The sequence below is a fragment of the Ranitomeya imitator genome, chromosome 1 (genome assembly GCF_032444005.1).
Source record: "Ranitomeya imitator isolate aRanImi1 chromosome 1, aRanImi1.pri, whole genome shotgun sequence".
Classification (NCBI taxonomy): domain Eukaryota; kingdom Metazoa; phylum Chordata; class Amphibia; order Anura; family Dendrobatidae; genus Ranitomeya; species Ranitomeya imitator.
Genome location: NC_091282.1, coordinates 226,823,312 through 226,843,758, shown reverse-complemented (window position 1 = coordinate 226,843,758; position 20,447 = coordinate 226,823,312). Strand labels below are relative to the sequence as shown.

The 20,447-nt window shown below is 44.0% G+C and overlaps 1 protein-coding gene across 1 annotated transcript in view; it reads right to left on the bottom strand.

The window, feature by feature from the left end:
* Window positions 1-20,447, bottom strand: part of ZNRF3 (zinc and ring finger 3) — a 163,628-nt gene that overhangs the window by 9,288 nt on the left and 133,893 nt on the right. The window contains exon 3 of the mRNA XM_069754424.1: window positions 799-873. Within this exon, the coding sequence (XP_069610525.1) occupies window positions 799-873 (75 nt within the window). The remainder of the gene's footprint in view (window positions 1-798; window positions 874-20,447) is intronic.

The window sequence follows — 20,447 nt, the reverse complement described above, 5'->3', positions numbered from 1 at the left end:
CACAGGATCATTCAGTATTCACACTGACACTGCGCACACTGCATTACTGATGTAGATGTGCAGGGCCAAGGGTTAACTTCAGGCAGTGCCCACTCTGAGCGCTGTCACTCAAGCAAAGGGGAGATGGTCATCATGTTTATTACGGAAACAGAACGGTACCCGATTGTTAAACCATGCCAAGGGTGCACTGAGGAGCCCTCATTTGCATATATAATAAAACCATTTTCTAGAAAATTAAAGGAGGAAAATCTATACTGCAGGTATGAGCTTTATTTAGGGTAAGTCCTCTACAGGGGATGACAGACTCGCTTTCAATCAGAACTCCACCTGTAAAGCCAGAGAACTAACGAAAGACAAGTATTCTTCACTGATATCTCCCTACGTGATTTGAAGCCCCCTTCCTCAGTGGTGGAACCAAGAATAGTATATGGGCATTATGCAGTCCAATAACTCATCATAACGTCCCCCTTTATGTGTCTGTGATGGAATCTGCTTGCTGCTGTGGAGGTGGTAAGTGGTCTCCCTTTCTTCTTGTCCCAATGGAATGTCCGCCTGTCTCTGCTGTCAATGACTTGTTTTCTCAGTGAGCTCACTGTCTACACATCTGTGGTTGCTTCACGTTCTGGAAATCACAGGTCACTGCATAGACCTTTAGTGGTAGGCATTGAACACTGGGAGAAGAATGGCGTCTGGATCATCAAAAATAGTCATTAAGAGGATGCAGAGACAGCACACAACCTCACTGCTCAGCTCTGTAAGAAAGCAGTGACAATCTGAGCGCCTTTGTTCAGCACATACCTGCTCCACAGCCTCAGGGTTGTCCGAGACGTCAAAGATAACCGCTGTAGCCCCTCTCTGCACTGCCCGCTTAGCCTAGAAGACAAAACGAGAATAAGTTTAACCAAATTTGTCAGTGCTCAATATATACTGATATCTATGGGAAAACGGCTTTCATTAAATATCTGACGAGGAGGAGTGCAACGCAAGGTTTCACGCTAACAGGTGGTACAGGTGCTTTTCACAAAATTAGAATATCATCAAAAAGTTAATTTATTTCAGTTCTTCAATACAAAAAGTGAAACTCATTTTATATAGAGTCATTACAGAGTGATCTATTTCATGTGTTTATTTCTGTTAATGTTGATGATTATGGCTTACAGCCAATGAAAACCCAAAAGTCATAATTAGAATCATTAACAAAAAACACCGGCAAAGTCTTCCTAAGCATTTAAAAAGGCCCCTTGGTCTGTTTCAGTAGGCTCCACAATCATGGGGAAGACTGCTGACTTGACAGATGTCCAGAAGGCAGTCATTGACACACTCCACAAGGAGGGTAAGCCACAAAATGTCATTGATAAAGAAGCTGGCTGTTCACAGAGTGCTGTATCCAAGCATATCAATGGAAAGTGGAGTGGAAGGAAAAAGTGTGGTAGAAAAAGGTGCACAGGCAACCGGGATAACCGCAGCCTTGAAAGGAGTCATTGCTTCAAGAGCCACCACACACAGACGTATCCAGGACATGGGCTACAAGTGTCGCATTCCTTGTGTCAAGCCACTCATGACCAATAGACAATGCCAGAAGCGTCTTACCTGGGCCAATGAGAAAAAGATCTGGACTGTTGTTCAGTGGTCCAAGATGTTGTTTTCTAATGAAAGTAAATTTTGCATTTCATTTGGAAATCAAGGTCCCAGAGTCTGGAGGAAGAGTTGAGAGGCCACAATCCAAACTGCCTGAGGTCTAGTGTGAAGTTTCCACAATCAGTGATGGTTTGGGGAGTCATGTCATCTGCTGGTGTAGGTCCACTGCGTTTTATCAAGACCAAAGTCAGCGCAGTCGTCTACCAGGAAATTTTAGAGCACTTCATGCTTCCCTCTGCCGACAAGCATTTTGGAGATGGAAATTTCATTCTCCAGCAGGACATGGCACCTGTCCACGCTGCCAAAAGTACCAATACCTGGTTTAAAAACAACAGTATCACTGTGCTTGATTGGCCAGCAAACTCACCTAAACTTAACCCCATAGAGAATCTATGGGATAGTATCAAGAGGAAGATGAGACATCAGACCCAACAATGCAGACGAGCTGAAGGCTGCTATCAAAGTATCCTGGGCTTCCATAACCCCTCAGCAGTGCCACAGGCTGATCACCTCCATGCCACGCCGCATTGATGCATTAATTGATGCAAAAAGAGCCCCAACCAATTATTGAGTACATTTACTGAACATACATTTCATTAGGCCAACATTTCAGATTTTAAAATAATTTTTCAAGCTGGTGTTATAAAGTATTCTAATTTACCGAGATAATGACTTTTGGGTTTTCTTTAGCTGTAAGCCATAATCATCAGCATTAACAGAAATAAACACTTGAAATAGATCAACCTGTTTGTAATGACTATATAATATAGGAGTTTCACAGTTTGCATTGAACTGAAATAAATTAACTTTTTGATACTATCCTAATTTAGTAAGAAGCACTTGTATGTAGTAACTTTTGATCCCAAGGAGTAATTCATAGCAATCACAACACTTTGCTTCATATACAATGTATAAAACAATGAATACAAATGCCTAAAATGAAGAATTACTTCTATTTACCATTATTTGATGTACATATAAAAGGTTTTTCAATTGTGGAATACTTCCTTAAATACATATAATTGGTGCATTCAGAAACTGCATGACTATTACTACTATAATAACTTTTATATTATATTTCATATTGGACACTTTAGATCAAAAGGACATTGAGGGTTCAGACCTAAGTAGTACATTTTGTAGTGCAGCAGGGTAGTAAGACCATTCCAGATGCAGTTCCATTCTTTTTCCACAAGGGGTCACACAAGTACAGTTTGTAGTCTCTCACTGCATGAAGCAGCACATTAATGGAGACATCACATCTTACATGGCTCCTACACTTTATGATGAGAAGCTCTGGGATTGGATCTTTGGGACCCCACCTATTCTGAGAATGAAGGGGAAATCGCACCCCTCAATGTTTTTGTTCCTTTCATAGTGGAACTCCAGGCCACACAACTGTGCAGAGACTGATCAGAAGGTCATGTTCAGGTTTGGAGTATACGCTCGGCCTATCACACCAGAAGTTGATAGGCAAATAGCAAGGAGTGACCTTTGTCACACATGACGTCAATATCCCCTTGACAATATTTTTCAGCTACATATATATTATAAATAATAAATTAAAATAATTTTTAACATGATGACAGGGCGATGCACGGATATTTTTACCTGATGCCAATGTACATGCAATAAAATACTTGCCGGTCGCCATCTTCCACATTTTTCAGCGCTGCTCCAGCGCTCTTCACACTTACATGGCTGAAATCCTAACTCGCCGGATCACACTGGGGTCTAGGTGTGAGCCTGAGCCTAAATTCTTTTTTTAGGGCCAGTGCACACGACCGTAAAAGTAAAAAATGACGGATAACACCGCGCCATGTTATTCCCTGGGACAGTGCACACGTCCGATTTGAAGCATGCAGTTGTATGCACAAATTGCATCTGACAATCGGATTGCGCTCGGCCATTCATGTCTATGGGTCCAATTTTCACAGACTGAAGAATGAAGTGGGAGATTTATTTTGGATAACATTCTGATCAAACTATTAGCACAATCGTCCCGACTTTCTCGGATGAGAGAAAAACAGTGGAGTGACCCTAGCCTTACAACACACGTTGAACTGTAGCCTACAGGCCAAATCTGGCCCGCAGGGTAAGTATATTTGGCCCGCAAGGCTGGGCAGGTTGGCCCACCCAGCATAGCACTTTCAACAGTATCAGCATCCAAGATGCCAATATAGTTGAAAGCAATCAGCTGATGCTCCCTCTCCATTATTCCCCCCCTGCCTCTGCCGTCTTAGCGCAGTGGGCATGATTACATCATTACAATGTGCCCACTGTACCGAGATGTGCAGAGGATTTGAAGACACCAAAGCAGCGGGGGAACGAGCAGAGGCGAGTATTCTTTTTTTTTTCAATGTGGGCCCATTATACTGTATGGAGCACTATGTGAGGCACATTGTAATGTATGGAGGACTATATGGAGTCCATTATACTGTTTTGAGCACTATATGGGGCCCATTAAACTGCATAGAGCACTATGTGGGGTGCATTATAATGTATGGAGCACTATGTGGGCCCATTCTACTGTATGGAGGAATATATGTAGTCCATTATACTGTTTTGAGCACTATATGGTGCCCATTATACTGTATGGAGGACTTTTTGAGGCCAATATACTGTATAGAGTACTATGTGGGGCCATTTTACTGTATACAGCGCTATGTGGGGCCATTATACTGTATAGAGCACTATGTGGGGCCATTATGCTGTACAGAAGGAATTGCAGGGCCCAGTTATACTGTATGGAGCACTTTTTGTGGCCATTATACTGTGTGGGGATTACAGTTAGAGAATCATACTGTGATGGGGTCACCATTCTTTGTTGGGGGATTGAGGGAGGGGTTACAGTAGGGTCATCATACCGTGCGTGTGGAGAGTCCTGTGGAGGAATTCACTGTGGGGGTATCATACTGTGTTTGGGGGCACTTTTTTATTTGCATCATACTTTATTATCTGGTTTATTCAAGTTTTTTTATCCTTTGTTATTACATTTAAATTAGGCCATATGCTGATGATAAGTAAAAACTTCCTCATTTGTAGACTTTTTTTTAATAAATATTAAGGTTGGCCTGTGACTTTGTCTAAGCTTTTAACTTTCGCCCTCTGTGTATTTGAGTTTCACGTCCCTGCCTCGCATTGTAAGTCTATGGCGTGGCAGAACGAAGTTCCATAGGCTTACACTAATAGCAACTGTTGGATCACATAGACTGCAGTGTGATCCAGTGAGTCAGATTCAGTTATGTGAGTGCGAAAAGGAACAGAGCAGCGCTGAAACCCTGGGAAGGCGGCGATTGGTAAGTATTTTGTTGGACTTACATTACACAACACAATAATTCAAACAGGTTTAGCAAATAAAGAAATGTATTAGAGTGCTTCATTAATCTGATGCGCATGAGCAATTATGGCCATGTTCACGTGATGAAGATTCTGTCTCTGAATGCGTGCATAAAACATGGCAAAAGGAAATTGGCAATGCATGTATAGATGTAGTTTTATACGTCATTTGCACATTCTGGAAAAGATCAGATTTTACATTGTATAGCAACTGCAGATTTTAGGGTATGTGCACACGTTCAGGTTTTTTCGCGATAAAAACACATTTAAAAGCATACATATACATCCTATCATTTAGAATGCATTCTGCAATTTTTGTGCACATGATGCGTTTTTTCCGTGAAAAAAAAAGCGCATCGCGGTAAAAAAAAACAGCATGTTCATTAATTTTGCGGATTTTTCGCGTTTTTCCCGCTATTCTATGCATTGGGAAAAAACACACAAAAAAAAAAAAACGCACAAAAAAACGCATGTGGATTTCTGGCAGAAATGTTGTTTTTGTCAGGAAATTTCTGCAAGAAATCCTGACATGTGCACATAGCCTCATACAGAAAGCCTGTGAATTCACCCCACAGAATTATGAGGAGGCTAGTCCTCCTGCAGAATTGCTAGCCATCGTAATCAGGGTCAGCTTCGAATACAAACTCACAGTAGGTTTTACAAAGGCAAATTGAGCATCAAAGTCTGCATGACCCTCCAAGTCTCCGGCAGCCACCTCCTTGTGTCTGGGAGAAGGTACAATGATGCCATAGGGTGCAGCTAGTAAACCTCTGGAATATATACATCCTACGCAACAGCATCTAAAACAACTGCCTCCGCATAGTGCAATGAGACAACCAGCACGTATCTGGGTTTTTAAAAACAATAAAAAATTAGTTCAGCGTCAGTGTAAAAAGCACTTTCAAGTGAAGGGAATTTAATGAAGTGCACCTTTAAGACCTCTGTTTTTAGATCTAAAGGGTCATACATGTCCGCAATCCCTTTGAAAGTTGTGTTCTCAGTGGTTACTTTGTGCTGTGCTCTTGGTGGAGCTGGGCGAATGGTGAGAGCACCTATCAAACACATTACACACACTTCATACATGCACTCCAGCATTCCACAAGCCTCACATATCCGGAACTTTAGGGCTGCTGGCTCCGACCTTGCAGGTTCTCTTGGCAGGAGATCAAAGCAGCCAACAGCACGGAATGCAATCCCTTGCTCTGTTCTCCTATTCACCAGCTCTTATTCTCACTCCCCTCTCTTAGCAACCGCCTCCTTCTGTTTCTCTAGTGCTTTATGTTACTACTTGCCTTATGTCAGCTTCCCTCTCATCAGTGCCATCCTCTAAACGACCATTTATCCCTATAGCGCCGTCGCTATCCGCGGAGCATTACCCATTAAGTAGAACAAGTACGTAAAGTATGGTTAGAACAAATGCACAATGCGACATAAAATTCAGCTCACCCTGATGAAAAACACATCAGTGTATGAAACCGGTGCACGGGAAAGGACAGCGGCGGCCGACGGCAACCAGATCTCAGATCTTTTCAGAAGGCCTTCGGAAAACAAAAGCTGTAACCTAATTTGTAGTCACGGGAAACTGCCCCAATTTTCCCTTGAACCGGTATTGAGAAATCTCCGTCAACAGCCCTGCTGAAAAATAGGGGCGACCTACACTAGAAAAACTACACACATACGCCTGTTACTGGATTTCGTTCCATTAGTTGGATACTTTAGTAGCCAGACAGCTAGAACTTCCATTATAAAAACATCCTATAAATTTTGGCATCTACATTCCTGAGTTCGTTGGCCATCATTAGAAAATAAAGTACATTGCAAAACGGACTTTAAATTTACAGAGGAAAAGTACAGGCGGCATGATAAAGAACCATTGATAAAGTGATGATGGTGTTTAAATAGTTAATAAGGAGTTCTTTTTCTGGTAATCCACCCATGTTGTCAGGCTTTAGGGGAGCCCCAGGGAAGAAAGGTGGAGGAGCAAAGGAAAAAAAAAATCTTTTGAACTAATTTTCCACACAAGACGCTTTGCCTCTTAATTATGAATGAATTTGTAACAAGCACTGACGAGTACAAGGAGAGTCTATGAGAGAAGGTACAGCCAGGGGTGTAGGAAACATGGACTTGGGCTATATATCTGTGGACTTGATCATACTCTCTGCAGACTGGGTAATGGCGGAGTTTTCCTGGTAGATGAAACATATCGGGGAGCGACAGCCTTCACAAAAAGTCTACGGTAATTCACTCGGGAATGTGATGGGATGACAAGTTTATTCAGAAGTGGGTGACTCTCAGATGTTCTGATCTGTCACATCAAGAATTTATAGGACCAAGATCATCAAAAACAGCTAAAGCTCAGAGCTTAGAGATGGGTGTCCACTGGGAGCAATGGGAGTCACATTCAATGAGGGAAGGCTAGAGCGCCTTTGCTAGTTGCATAAATAAGTTTTCCCAATATCTTAGCAATTCCATAAAAAAATCATAAACTCACAATAAGGATATAAAAAAAATGACAGCTTAGTAAATATACTCAGGCGATGATCATAGGTAACATAGTGGTGCGTCTCCTCGCTGCATTGTAGTCTTTTGTTCTAGTCAACCAGGCCACAATCCTTGGGCTCAGCTCACATCAAACCTAAGCCTTCCGTCATAGGAACGCCATAGGGGGTATCCTAAGTACCCGTGACAATAGGTCACTAACAGGCTTCCATATTTTAAAAAATGAATAAATAATTTACCGTTTGGTTAGGCTGGATGCTTCGGTATTGAAATGCGCATTTCACTAAGTGAACTTCTGTACGGTTCTATATGGTTAAAAAGTAGATGTAATGCTGACCCAAAGGATGCCAAAATGACTCTTGATATCTGTTGAAGGGGGCACTATGGATAGGTCCGGTATGTACACCAGCTATCCTGGCACCTAGCCAAACAGATGACAAACGCAGGGTGAGCATTAACTGGACTGTGCACCCAGACAGAGACTCTAGTGAGGAGTAAAGATCCCTACAAAAGAATAAGAAATATAAAATCCACACATGCAATTGCGGATGTGACTGTTCTACATATCGGACCAGGCTAGCACTGGGTTCACACACCTGACTCCTTCATACACAGTAGCACTATGCCAGTTCAGTGCTTCTTTGAGGGAAATGCCGCCAAACATCAGAAATTGGATATTCAGGAACCTCCCCTCCCCTGAGATCATCTGTCGGGGGACAGTCAGACATTAGACTTTCAGCATAAGGCCACGTTCACACGTAAGTATTTGGTCAGTATTTTACCTCAGTATTTATAAGCCAAAACCAGGAGTAGGACAATTAGAGGAAAAGTATAATAGAACATATGCACCACTTCTGCATTTATCACCCACTCCTGGTTTTGGCTTATAAATACTGAGGTAAAATACTGACCAAATACTGAACGTGTCCTAAACCGTCAATACTGGCAGGCTCAGACGCTGTTAGTCTAATGTGTATGGGAGCCTAAGGGTATGTGCACATGTTGTGGATTCTCTGCGGATCCGCAGCGTTTTTTGTGATGCAGAAACGATGCAGATCCGCAATTGATTTACAGTACAATGTAAATCAATCAATGAGAAAAAAAAAAAAAAACGCTGTGCACACTTTGCGGAAAATCCGCTGCTGAAACGCTGCGGTTTAAAAGAAGTAGCATGTCACTTCTTTTTTGCGAATCTGCAGCGTTTTTGTACCCATTCCATTATTGAAAACGGCACAAAAAATGCTGCGGGACCGCACAAAAAACGCGACAAATCCGCCGGTGCGTTTTCTGCCAGGAGAGGCAGAATCCGCACCAGAAATTCCTAAGGCTAATCCGCAACATGTGCACATAGCCTTAAAGTGGTTGTTAAGCGAACAAAGTACATTTTAAAAAATAGATCTTGGAATAAAAATAATTTCCACAAATGGATGTGTTAAAAATGTTCCTGTGCTGAGATAATCTTATAAATGTGCCCCTGCTGTGTACTGTGTAATGGCCGTGTCTGACCGTGCAAACAGAGCCATTACACAGTACACAGCAGGGACACATTTATAAGATTATCTCAGCACAGGAACATTTTTTTTTAAACACATCCAATTGTGTAAATTATTATTATTCCAAGATCTATTGACTAAAATAAACTTTGTTCTTGCGAAAATTCCTTTAGCATTCAATTATTGAGGCGCAGTAAGGGGTACTTCACACTGAGCGAGGTCACTAGCGAGATCGCTGCTGAGTCACAAGTTTTGTGACGCAACAGCGACTTAAGTAGCGATCTCGCTATGTTTGATACGTAGCAGCGACCAGGCCCCTGCTGTGAGATCGCTGGTCGTGTCGGAATGGCCTGGACCTTTTTTTGATCGTTGAGGTCCCGCTGGGTAGCACACATCGCTGTGTTTGACACCTTACCAACGACCTCGTTGACGACTCAGACACCGACACGTAGGTGTGCATTTGCGTTGCCTTTTCCGCACCCCTCCGCTCCGATTGGTGGTCGCTACTGCGTTCTGATTGGCGGTCATGCCTTCAACAGAAGGCGATATAGTAGCGCTTCCATCCTGTGTTCCTGACCGCGTGGTGGTTTGCAGATTGTTGTAGAGTTCTCCGGCCTGCGACTCTTCTTCGATTTATATATTCTTCAACGGTTCTTCTGACACCTATATTTTGTGCACGGTAGGTATCGTTTGGGGTCTCAAATGCGTTTTCATTTTCCTTAATTTATAGGGCACCTACTAATTATCAGGTCAGGTCAGGAACAAAGGACGGAAGGGCTATTGTGTCGCCTCATAAGGCAAGGCCGCCACCAATCAGAACGCAGTAGCGACCACCAATCGGAACTGAATGGGCGCGGAAAAGGCAACGCAAATGCACGCCTGTGTGACTACAACAACACACAGGACGTCCCTCATTGAGGTCTGAATCGTCATAATAGCTGCCATGTGACAGGGTCACAACGACCAACGACATCGTTGTACAGGTCGCTACAGGTCCCCGCATTGCTGCTGCGTCGTTGGGAAGATCTCACTGTTTGACATCTCACCAGCGACCACATAGCGACACAGCAACGATCCCTGACAGGTCGTATCGTTGTCGAGATCGCATTAGCGTCGCTAAGTGTGACGGGGCCTTAAATGATACAGCAGTCGCAAATACAATTCTAAACTCCGGCTGAGAAGGTTATCCAATGTTAGTCTTACCGCAGGTATAAAAAAAACAAGTGATAATTAAATTGGTAACTCAAATATATTCATCAGAGGTTTCACTATGTATTATAGGAGGCTTAACAGTGGACTGGCCTGTCATAATGGAAAAAAAAAATAATTTATACATGGACATAAAACTACAACCTATTGCATTGTGGTCGAGCTCTCAAAGCTGTTCTTAAATAAAAGACAAGATGTTCGCTCCATCCTAAATCCATTACTGTTCCAGTGCTGGTAAGCAAGTAAGAATGAACAGTCTTTACATACAGTAACTGCACAAAATAAAAGCATTACTGTGCGAGCCAAATATGCCTTGCACGAATAGGGAGCTAGCTGAACTTCAAGGACACTCAAAGTCCATGCACCCGCCCTGTGCGCTCTTGCATCATCTTCCCTTCTTCTCAGCATTTGCATTGATGTTCAGTGAAACCTGAGCAACACAACAGAGAAAAATCCTGTAGGCTGAGGTGTGGGGCATAAAAAGTGCAGAGCCATCTATCACAAAAAAAATTATAACAGGAATTTAATGGATATAGTGTGCTGCCGATCTATGGCTCTATCTAAAGAGTGTAGATAAATTAAAGGGATCTCGCAGATCATCAGGTTTTCCTCGTATAAAGTATGGCCACCACCATTAAAGCCTCACTTAGTGCATACTAGAATGTTGTTAAAAAAAAAAAACAACCCTATGCAGATCCCAGATGGCGCAGTACGGTCTGATGGGCAGCTCTGGTTCTGATCCGGCACCTCCTCTCTTCCTTCAATCACTGTTCTTCTTCCTTCATGTGGATGATGCATCCCATGTCATCCACACAGTGCCCCCCAATCGAGCTCCTGTGGAAGTGCCCTTCTTCCAGCCCTGATGAGAGCAGAGCAAAGTGCTGTAGTGCGCTTGCGCCATCATTATTTCCAGGTCATAAGCGCATTACAGAACTGTGCTCTGCCCCTGGCAGGGCATGGAGAAGGGCACGTGCACAGCAGCGTGATAGGGGGACACTGTGTGGATGATGTAGGACACGTCATCCACACAAACCAGGGAAGTAGGATGGCGGTTGAAAGAAGAGAAAAGGCGCCGGATGAAGACCAGAGACGCCCATCAGACCTGACCGCACTTTCGGAGTATAATAAAAGCTCTTTTCTGGGATCAGAATGATCAGCATGAAAGTATGCAGTCAAAGATGTCTTAATGGTGGATGCCGAACTATATATGGTGAAAACATTTAAATAGCGTTGCCAAGGATAAATACAAATTCCGATAAGCGCTACATCTACACTGGAAAGTAGGTTCACACGTGGCATATAAACTCTGCATTTTCCTTTTGGATTTGCGGGTGAAAATCCACAGGTCATTCAGAATCAACAAAGTGGACGAGGATTAGTGATGAGCGAATATACTCGTTACAGGAGATTTCTCGAGCACTCTCGGGGGTCCTCAGAGTATTTTTTAGTGCTTGGAGATTTAGTTTTTCTTGCAAGCAGCTGAATGATTTACATCTGTTAGCCAGCATAAGTACATGTGGGGGTTGCCTAGTTGCTAGGGAATCCCCACATATACTTATGTTGGCTAACAGATTTAAATCATTCAGCTGCGGCAAAAAAAACCTAAATCTCCGAGCACTAAAAAATACTCGGAGGACCACCGAGCGTGCTCGAGAAATCTCCAGTAACGAGTATATTGGCTTATCACTAATGAGGATGTACCAAATCTCATCTGCATGCTGGAGAATAAATGTGGATTGGAATTTTAAATACTCCTTGAGTAATCTTTGTTTAAATTTCAATGAGAAATTTATATTGTGGTCCATACAGCAATTTTTTTTTCACACTTTTGTTCCAATGAAACTTTGAAAATCCCGCCAAGAAAAAAAGTGACATTTCACTTATTTGAAGCAGATTCCATTCGAGGCTGAAACAGTTGAAAACTTAACCCTGTACTGTCAAAAGATTTTTTTTTCAAATGAGTGGAGAAAAAAAGTACGGTACTTGGAAAACTTAATAAATAATAATAATAATCTTTATTTTTATATAGCGCTAACATATTACGCAGCGCTTTACAGTTTTTCACACATTATCATCACTGTCCCCCGATGGGGCTCACAATCTAAAATCCCTATCAGTATGTCTTTGGAATGTGGGAGGAAACCGGAGTGCCCGGAGGAAACCCACGCAAACACGGAGAGAACATACAAACTCTTTGCAGATGTTGTCCTGGGTGGGATTAGAACCCAGGACCCCAGCGCTGCAAGGCTGCAGTGCTAACCACTGCGCCACCGTGCCGACTTCAAAGACTCTTCATGCCTCAGATCTGAAAACCTAGCCTAAAATCATATGGATCCGGATGTTGATTTCTCTCGAAAAGAACCTCATATTTATCTCCCTAAAAACTCTGTGCGAACATTACCTAAACCACACCCCCTTCCCGTTATGCATAGCATGAAATGCTTGGATTGTATTGCAGTATCTTGATGCTTTAGGGTACGTTCACATTTGCATTGTTGTGTGTTGCGTCAGCGACGCAACGCACAAGGCATGCACAACGCATGCAAAAACGCATGGTTTTGTGACGCATGCGTCCATTTTTGGCTTGCTTTTGGATGCAAAAAAAAATGCAACTTGCTGCGTCCTCTGCGCCCTGACGCTTGCGCCCAAAAAGACGCATGCATCACAAAACGCAAGACAACGCATGTCCATGCGCCCCCATGTTAAATATAGGGGCGCATGATGCATGCGTCGCCGCGGCTGCGCCCGACGCAACGCTAATGTGAACGTAGCCTTATTGATCCTTGGCTAAATATGAACCAGAAAATATGGAGTAGAAAATTTTAAAGAATGAACCTACCCTAAAGCGGGTCTTCTGGTTTAAATAAACCCTGATAGGTCACGATAAGCTAACAGAGACAGCAGTTGCCACTATCAGGCACTGATCAGAGTTTGATCAGAGTGTACGTTTTTATTGTGCTTGGAGAAATTTAGGAAAAAAAAAAAAAACAGCTACTCGTTCGGAATAATCAGATGAGTGAAAGGGATGAGGCCTTAGTTTGCCGAGAGTATAACATTTGCTATCTACACTGAGATACTATGGGAACATACGGAAAAAAATAGATGAGAAAACCTTTTCTTTTTTTTTCTTGAAATCTTTGAAAGGATTGCCATTAGTATCAATACCATATGGCCATAAATTCCTCGATGCATTAGCAGAAGCCTTATTATGGCAGAAAATATTAGAAAACTTATACTTTGGAAAAAGAAAAGAAAATGGCAATGTCCGCCAATGAGACCACATTGACTTGTTAAAAAAATATGTGACTGCTGGCAAACAGTGGACTTCTTAACATATCAGAGCTGAAATATTTGAGGAGATGGTGTAAAGTGACCTTCCCAAGTAGAGAAGGGAAGTCGTAGGGCTAGTCAATACCATCCTTTGTGTTGGTGTCCCTTGGTCATTGGCATCACATAGTGAATACAGAGTGGAAGAATTCAGGTATGTCACACCTACTCTGCAGGTTTTAACAGTGCTTCTATCTTTTTGCAAAAGGTTTCGCAATGATGCCGCTAGTAGAAATAACCATAGAAAAGAGAAGATTCCAAGAAACATCCGTTTCATAATAAATTCTATCCAGATGCACCCAAGCCTGGTACAACTTACTATAAAATGAACACGTCAAACACAATTTATCATGATGTAATGCAGATGATCAGCTATCGGCATCACATATTGTAGCTACATTTCAGACAATTTATGTATTCCATTCTTAAAAGGCAAGTTTGGAAGGGTAACAATGTCTATCTAGCTGGATCTCTCCAGAGTAAAGGGCAAGACACATCAGATGCCATCAGAAAGATCTTGGAAACCCACGCCCACTAATGCTTGGCTTAGCATTCATGTTTTCAATGGGGAGAGATGAGTGTAAACTGTAGCCAGGCACCCCTAGCAATAGCTCTTCTTCTAGAATAATAGATTCAAAATGTCTAAACCTTCTCTTCCACATCATTTATGGCACAGTTGGAGGCCTCCACCTCCATCTCCATGAGATGGATGGCAAATCCCACCAAAAACATTGGATCCAGCAGATTTTACACCGGCGGATTTGTTACAGACTTAACTTTATACATTATACATCTGCATCTAGGAAAGACACTTAAGAATGGGGTTTTATAAAAAAATTAAAAAAAATAAAATATTCCGTACACATGGCAGAAAAAAAATCTGTAAGGATTTTAGGGCTTCAAGACATCAATGTTTGGCTCCCACCAACCTCCCTCCTATGTGAAGATCATATTCCTAGTCAGAACATCCCAACTCAACATCTACAGACCAATATTACTGCGAGAACATTATGTATTACCCATCACACTGATTGTCATTACTCACAGGAGTCTAATTTCCTTCAGTCACACACTACAGTCGGTTGCTTAGGTCACTTGGCTTCATATCAAAATTGTGTTTTAAGTGTGAGGAAACCAGAGGAACCAGGAAACCCGTGTATACTCAGGGAGAATATACAGATGTGCATTTGGATACAGATCCCCCAGGTTGGATACCGACAACAGTAGAAACCAATGTGTCACAAAAAATTTAAAAAAAAATACCCATACCACTCAAGACAAATGGACCATTTCATCAACCACTCATTCGTAAGGAAAACCTTGGTAAGCATCCAAAATTCATTTCACCTAACAAGGATGGAGAAGACAAACCTCTGAAACATGTTCATTTCATGCCACAATGCAATTACTTTTGTGCATGATGCTAGAAAGTGTAGTAAGTAGCGACATTTATGGGAAGACAATGGACTGGAACACCTCGTCACTGATTCTATAGGTGCCACTATCAGTAGAGTTCACGGAGTTACTTTCCCAAGTTCCTCAGGCGACCCCAGCCTTGTTGGTGAGATGGGAGCGGTGAGAACACAGAGCAGAAGACAAGAGAACCCTGTTGGTTCTTGCAGCATTAACGGACGAGATTAATGATTAACAGATCAGAGGCAGTGGGTGGTTAATGTACAATTCACAGGTCATTCTGGAGGCACTGATGAAAGGAAAGGAAGCAGGCAGCACTCCCAACCTCTTCTGCTGCAAAACATTAAGGAGAAATAAAAAGGAAAAGGGAAGGGGGCTGGGACATTGGGGTCACTCACTACTGGATTCAGACCTTATGTCGCTTGTATTTTATGCAGATCAGCTGGGTATTGTTCGATTACTATGTGGCTGGAAAGACATCTATAATTCTATGCATTATACATGATCAAGAATAAAGTGGGACCTTTAAGGAGGCGAACGCCAATAGTAATTCATCATCTTTCCATAGGAGAGACATCTCTGATCCAGCAGATAAATGTGTAATCGCTGAGAAGCCCACATATGGGACCCCCATCCAGGGCCGGCTCCAGGTTTTTGAGGGCCCCGGGCGAAAGAGTCTCAGTGGGCCCCCCCTTTAACACATACCCCGATTCATAATCGCATATAAACACAGCCATGTAGTATATAACACAGCCCACGTAGTATATAGCAGCCCACATAGCATATAGCAACCCATGTAGTATATAGCACAGCCCACGTAGTATATAGCAGCGCAGCCCACGTAGTATATAGCAGCCCACGTAGTATATAGCAGCGCCACTCACTCAGGCACTGGTAGGACTAGGAGCTCCTCCTGAATCTAACCAAAAAGAAACATATGCGGCACTCACCCCAATCTGGCAGTGAAAATCGTGATTTTATTGAAGAACCTGTAAGGACAAGTCCATCAGGACATCAGGTACAACGGAGGGTGCGGTATTGGAGTCAGGACTGACTCCAATACCGCACCCTCCGTTGTACCTGATGTCCTGATGGACTTGTCCTTACAGTTTCTTCAATAAAATCACGATTTTCACTGCCAGATTGGGGTGAGTGCCGCATATGTTTCTTTTTGGTTGCTTTGGACTGCTTGTTTCCTCTGATTATGCTGAGCACCAGAATCCATAGGCATTCGTGATTACCTGGTTTCATTTTGTCCGCCAGCAGTCCTGCCTGTCAAATCCAGTATTTCACTCTTGTGCCGTCCTCTTTGTTCTTATGGTTTATGCTCCTCCTTAATCTGCCTCATAACTTCAGCAGCACGGCAGCCAGCCAGGGGCGGAGAGCAGAGCAGAGAACGTGCTCTCTCCGCCCACAAACAATGTCACGCTGGCTGCTTCTCTTAACCCCTATGTGTGACTGCCTGGCTGCACTCACTGAGTGAGAAGATGCTTGTGTCAGAGCTGGCACATAGGGGTTAAGAGAACGCAGCCAGCAGTGACTTTGTGGGCGGAGAGAGCACGTTATCTCCTGCTCTGCTCTCCCAGCTGTATCTAGGAGAGCGTGTGTGGGCCCCCCTCTCTCCCCAGGGCCCCGGCATTTGCCCGCTGTGCCGGGTGCTGACGCCGGCCCTGCCCCCATCCATCACAAGGTGTTCTCAGACACCACTTCTCTCCATGTGAAAAGTTTTAATGGAGCATGCATCCAATGTCTGTAGGGCTGATTGTTACCCTGAATCAGAGGCGTAGCTAGGGTTTTGGTTCAGGGGGGGCGAAGCTTCTCAGTGGGCCCCTAACCAGGTAACCTTGATTACAACTCGGTGACGCGCCCTAATACTGGAGGAGAACCTCAGCAGATGACCGCGCTGTTACTGAAGATAATCTCTATATAAAGACCAATATGGATATTACCGCCATATGGTCAGTGGTAGATACCAGTCCTACAGAACATATATGAGATCACTGCACAGTAACAGATAATGTCTTACCGCTAACGTCCTTTCTGATGGAATCGTTCATTTTTCCCGTCTTTTCCATCTGGCCCAGACCGACATGACAACGACTCACCTGCAGAGAATACAACAAAGACACGTTTCACTTCTCATATTCCAGCACCATCACCATCTATTCCCAACCTGCACAAACTCCTCATCCTGCTGATACCCCAATACTGAGCCACTGCTGCCGTATGTGTCCCTATTACTGCACCTGATACCCCAATACTGAGCCGCTGCTGCCGTGTGTCCCTATTACTCCACCTGATAGCCCAATACTGAGCCGCTGCTGCCGTATGTGCCCTATTACTACACCTGATACCCCAATACTGAGACGCTGCTGCCGTATGTGTCCCTATTACTGCACCCGATACCCCAATACTGAGCCGCTGCTGTCGCCTTATGTGTCCTTATTACTATCCCTGATACCCCAATACTGAGCCACTGCAGCCGTATGTGTCCCTATTACTGCACCTGATACCCCAATACTGAGCCACTGCTGCCGTATGTGTCCCTATTACTGCACCTGATACCCCAATACTGAGCCACTGCTGCCGTATGTGTCCCTATTACTGCACCTGATACCCCAATACTGAGCCACTGCTGCCGTGTGTCCCTATTACTCCACCTGATAGCCCAATACTGAGCCGCTGCTGCCGTATGTGCCCTATTACTACACCTGATACCCCAATACTGAGACGCTGCTGCCGTATGTGTCCCTATTACTGCACCCGATACCCCAATACTGAGCCGCTGCTGCCGCCTTATGTGTCCTTATTACTATCCCTGATACCCCAATACTGAGCCACTGCAGCCGTATGTGTCCCTATTACTGCACCTGATACCCCAATACTGAGCCACTGCTGCCGTATGTGTCCCTATTACTGCACCTGATACCCCAATACTGAGCCGCTGCTGCCGTGTGTCCCTATTACTCCACCTGATAGCCCAATACTGAGCCGCTGCTGCCGTATGTGACCCTATTACTGCACCTGATACCCCAATACTGAGAAGCTGCTGCCGTATTTGACCCTATTACTGCCCCTGAGACCCCAATTCTGAGCTGCTGCTGCCGTATGTGTCCCTATTACTGCCCCTGATACGGCAGCAGCGGCTCTGTATTGGGGTATCAGGGGCAGTGATAGGGACACATACGGCAGCAGCGGCTCAGTATTGGGGTATCAGGGGCAGTAATAGGGACACATACGGCAGCAGCGGCTCAGAATTGGGGTCTCAGGGGCAGTAATAGGGTCACATACGGCAGCAGCGGCTCAGTATTGGGGTATGTGTCCCTATTACTGCACCTGCTGTGCGGTTCTCTGTGCGCTCAAAATTCTAAAGCAGCTCTCTACAATATAGTAATGCCAGGTGCAAGTGCCCTAGAAAACAGTGCCCATATTTTGCCCCTAGAAAGAAATAATGCCCTGTGTGCCTCTTTGATAGCCACAGTAACCAGAGTTCCCCTATAACATTGAGTGCACACTTTACATTTAATAAAGTCCCGAGTCTCCCCCTGTACAGCTCCCCTATACACAGCATGATGCTCTCTTATACACAGTATAATGCACCCACACAGTATACTGACTCCTTGGTAGCCCCATACTGTTTGATGGCTCCAACAATGTATAATGACCCCCAAGTTGTAATCTCCATACTGTATGATGGCCTCCATATACAGTAGCATAATGCACCAAATGGTCCACAATATAGTATAATGCACTCCCCATAGGCAGACCCTGTAATAAGGCAGCACCCCCATAGTCAGACCCTGTAATGAGACAGCACCCCCATAGTCAGACCCTGTAATAAGGCAGCACCCCTATAGGCAGACCCTGTAATAAGGCAGCACTCCCATAGTCAGACCCTGTAATGAGGCAGCACCCCCATAGGCAGACCCTGTAATAAGGCAGCAGCACCCATTAAAAAAAAAATAAAAATACTCACCTCTCTTCTTCCTAGTTCCTGCGCTGCTCCCGCTGATCTCCTGACAGCGGGCGCCGAGCAGTGATGTCATCGCGCCCGCTGTCAGTATTGGCGACGTCAGATGCCGACACTGACAGGGGGATGATGGGAGAAGGAGCGCAGCGCTCCTTCTCCCATCAATGTCATCAGCTGTATCGGCTAAATGCCGGTACAGCTGATCTTCCGATGACGGTGGGGGGCCCACTGCTGGCACCGGGCCTCCCGCCTGCTCAGGGGCTCCATAGCGGCCGGCCGGCAGAGCAGGGAGATCGATTCTCCTTGCTCTGCTGCAGTTACAGTAGTGTAGCTCCGGGTGGGCCCCATCAGAGCAACGGGCCCGGGGCACCAGCACCCTCTGCCCCCCCGGTAGCTACGCTACTGCCCTGAATGCTGTTCTCTGCTTCCGCCAGTCCCATAAACAGTTAATAGAGCTGCACAGTGCATGAGCGACTTTCGTTCCATTCAAACTGGGGGGAGGTTGAAAACCACGTTTTAGTGATGGAGGTTTAAGTGTGGGGTTTAATTTACTGTATTTAGAACTCATATGCACAAATGTATTTTGTGGCACAATCCCTATAACTAACTATTATAAACTAGGGTACAGATGGATGTACACATTGCAAAAAAAGAAAGGATGACCAAACGCACCATCTGAGACTACAAGATGGCAATGCTTTGGTTGGCAGAATCTGGGAGGGAGGGGATAAATCACATGCCTCTAGAGTAAACTCTTGGGAAATATCAGCTGTGCTATAAGCAGAGATTTCACATACTGTGCTTAAAAGCAACAAATATGAATATCTCTGCAACGGAGCAATGTAGTTCAAAACCGTAAAGAGCGTCAGAATCAGGAGAGCTCAGGAATTTCTAAAATGTATTTAGCGCAATTGTTTTTAAGTAAATGGTCTTAATTAATGCTGCTCTTAGATGTTGCAGCATGTACCTCGTGAAAAATGTATTTTTGATCAAAAAACTCCTATATAAAATACAGTCATGGCCAAAAGTATTGACACCCCTGCAATTCTGTCAGATAATACTCATTTTCTTCCTGAAAATGATTGCAAACACAAATTATTTGGTATTATTATCTTCATTTAATTTGTCTTAAATGAAAAAACACAAAAGAGAATGAAGCAAAAAGCAAAACATTGATCATTTCACACAACTCCAAAAATGGGCCAGACAAAAGTATTGGCACCCTCAGCCTAATAATTGGTTGCACAACCTTTAGCCAAAATAACTGCGACCAATCGCTTCCGGTAACCATCAATGAGTTTCTTACAATGCTCTGCTGGAATTTTAGACCATTCTTCTTTAGCAAACTGCCCCAGGTCCCTGATATTTGAAGGGTGCCTTCTCCAAACTGCCATTTTTAGATCTTTCCACAGGTGTTCTATGGGATTCAGGTCTGGACTCATTGCTGGCCACCTTAGAAGTCTCCACTGCAGTGCTTTCTCTCAAACCATTTTCTAGTGCTTTTTGAAGTGTGTTTTGGGTCATTGTCCTGCTGGAAGACCCATGACCTCTGAGGGAGA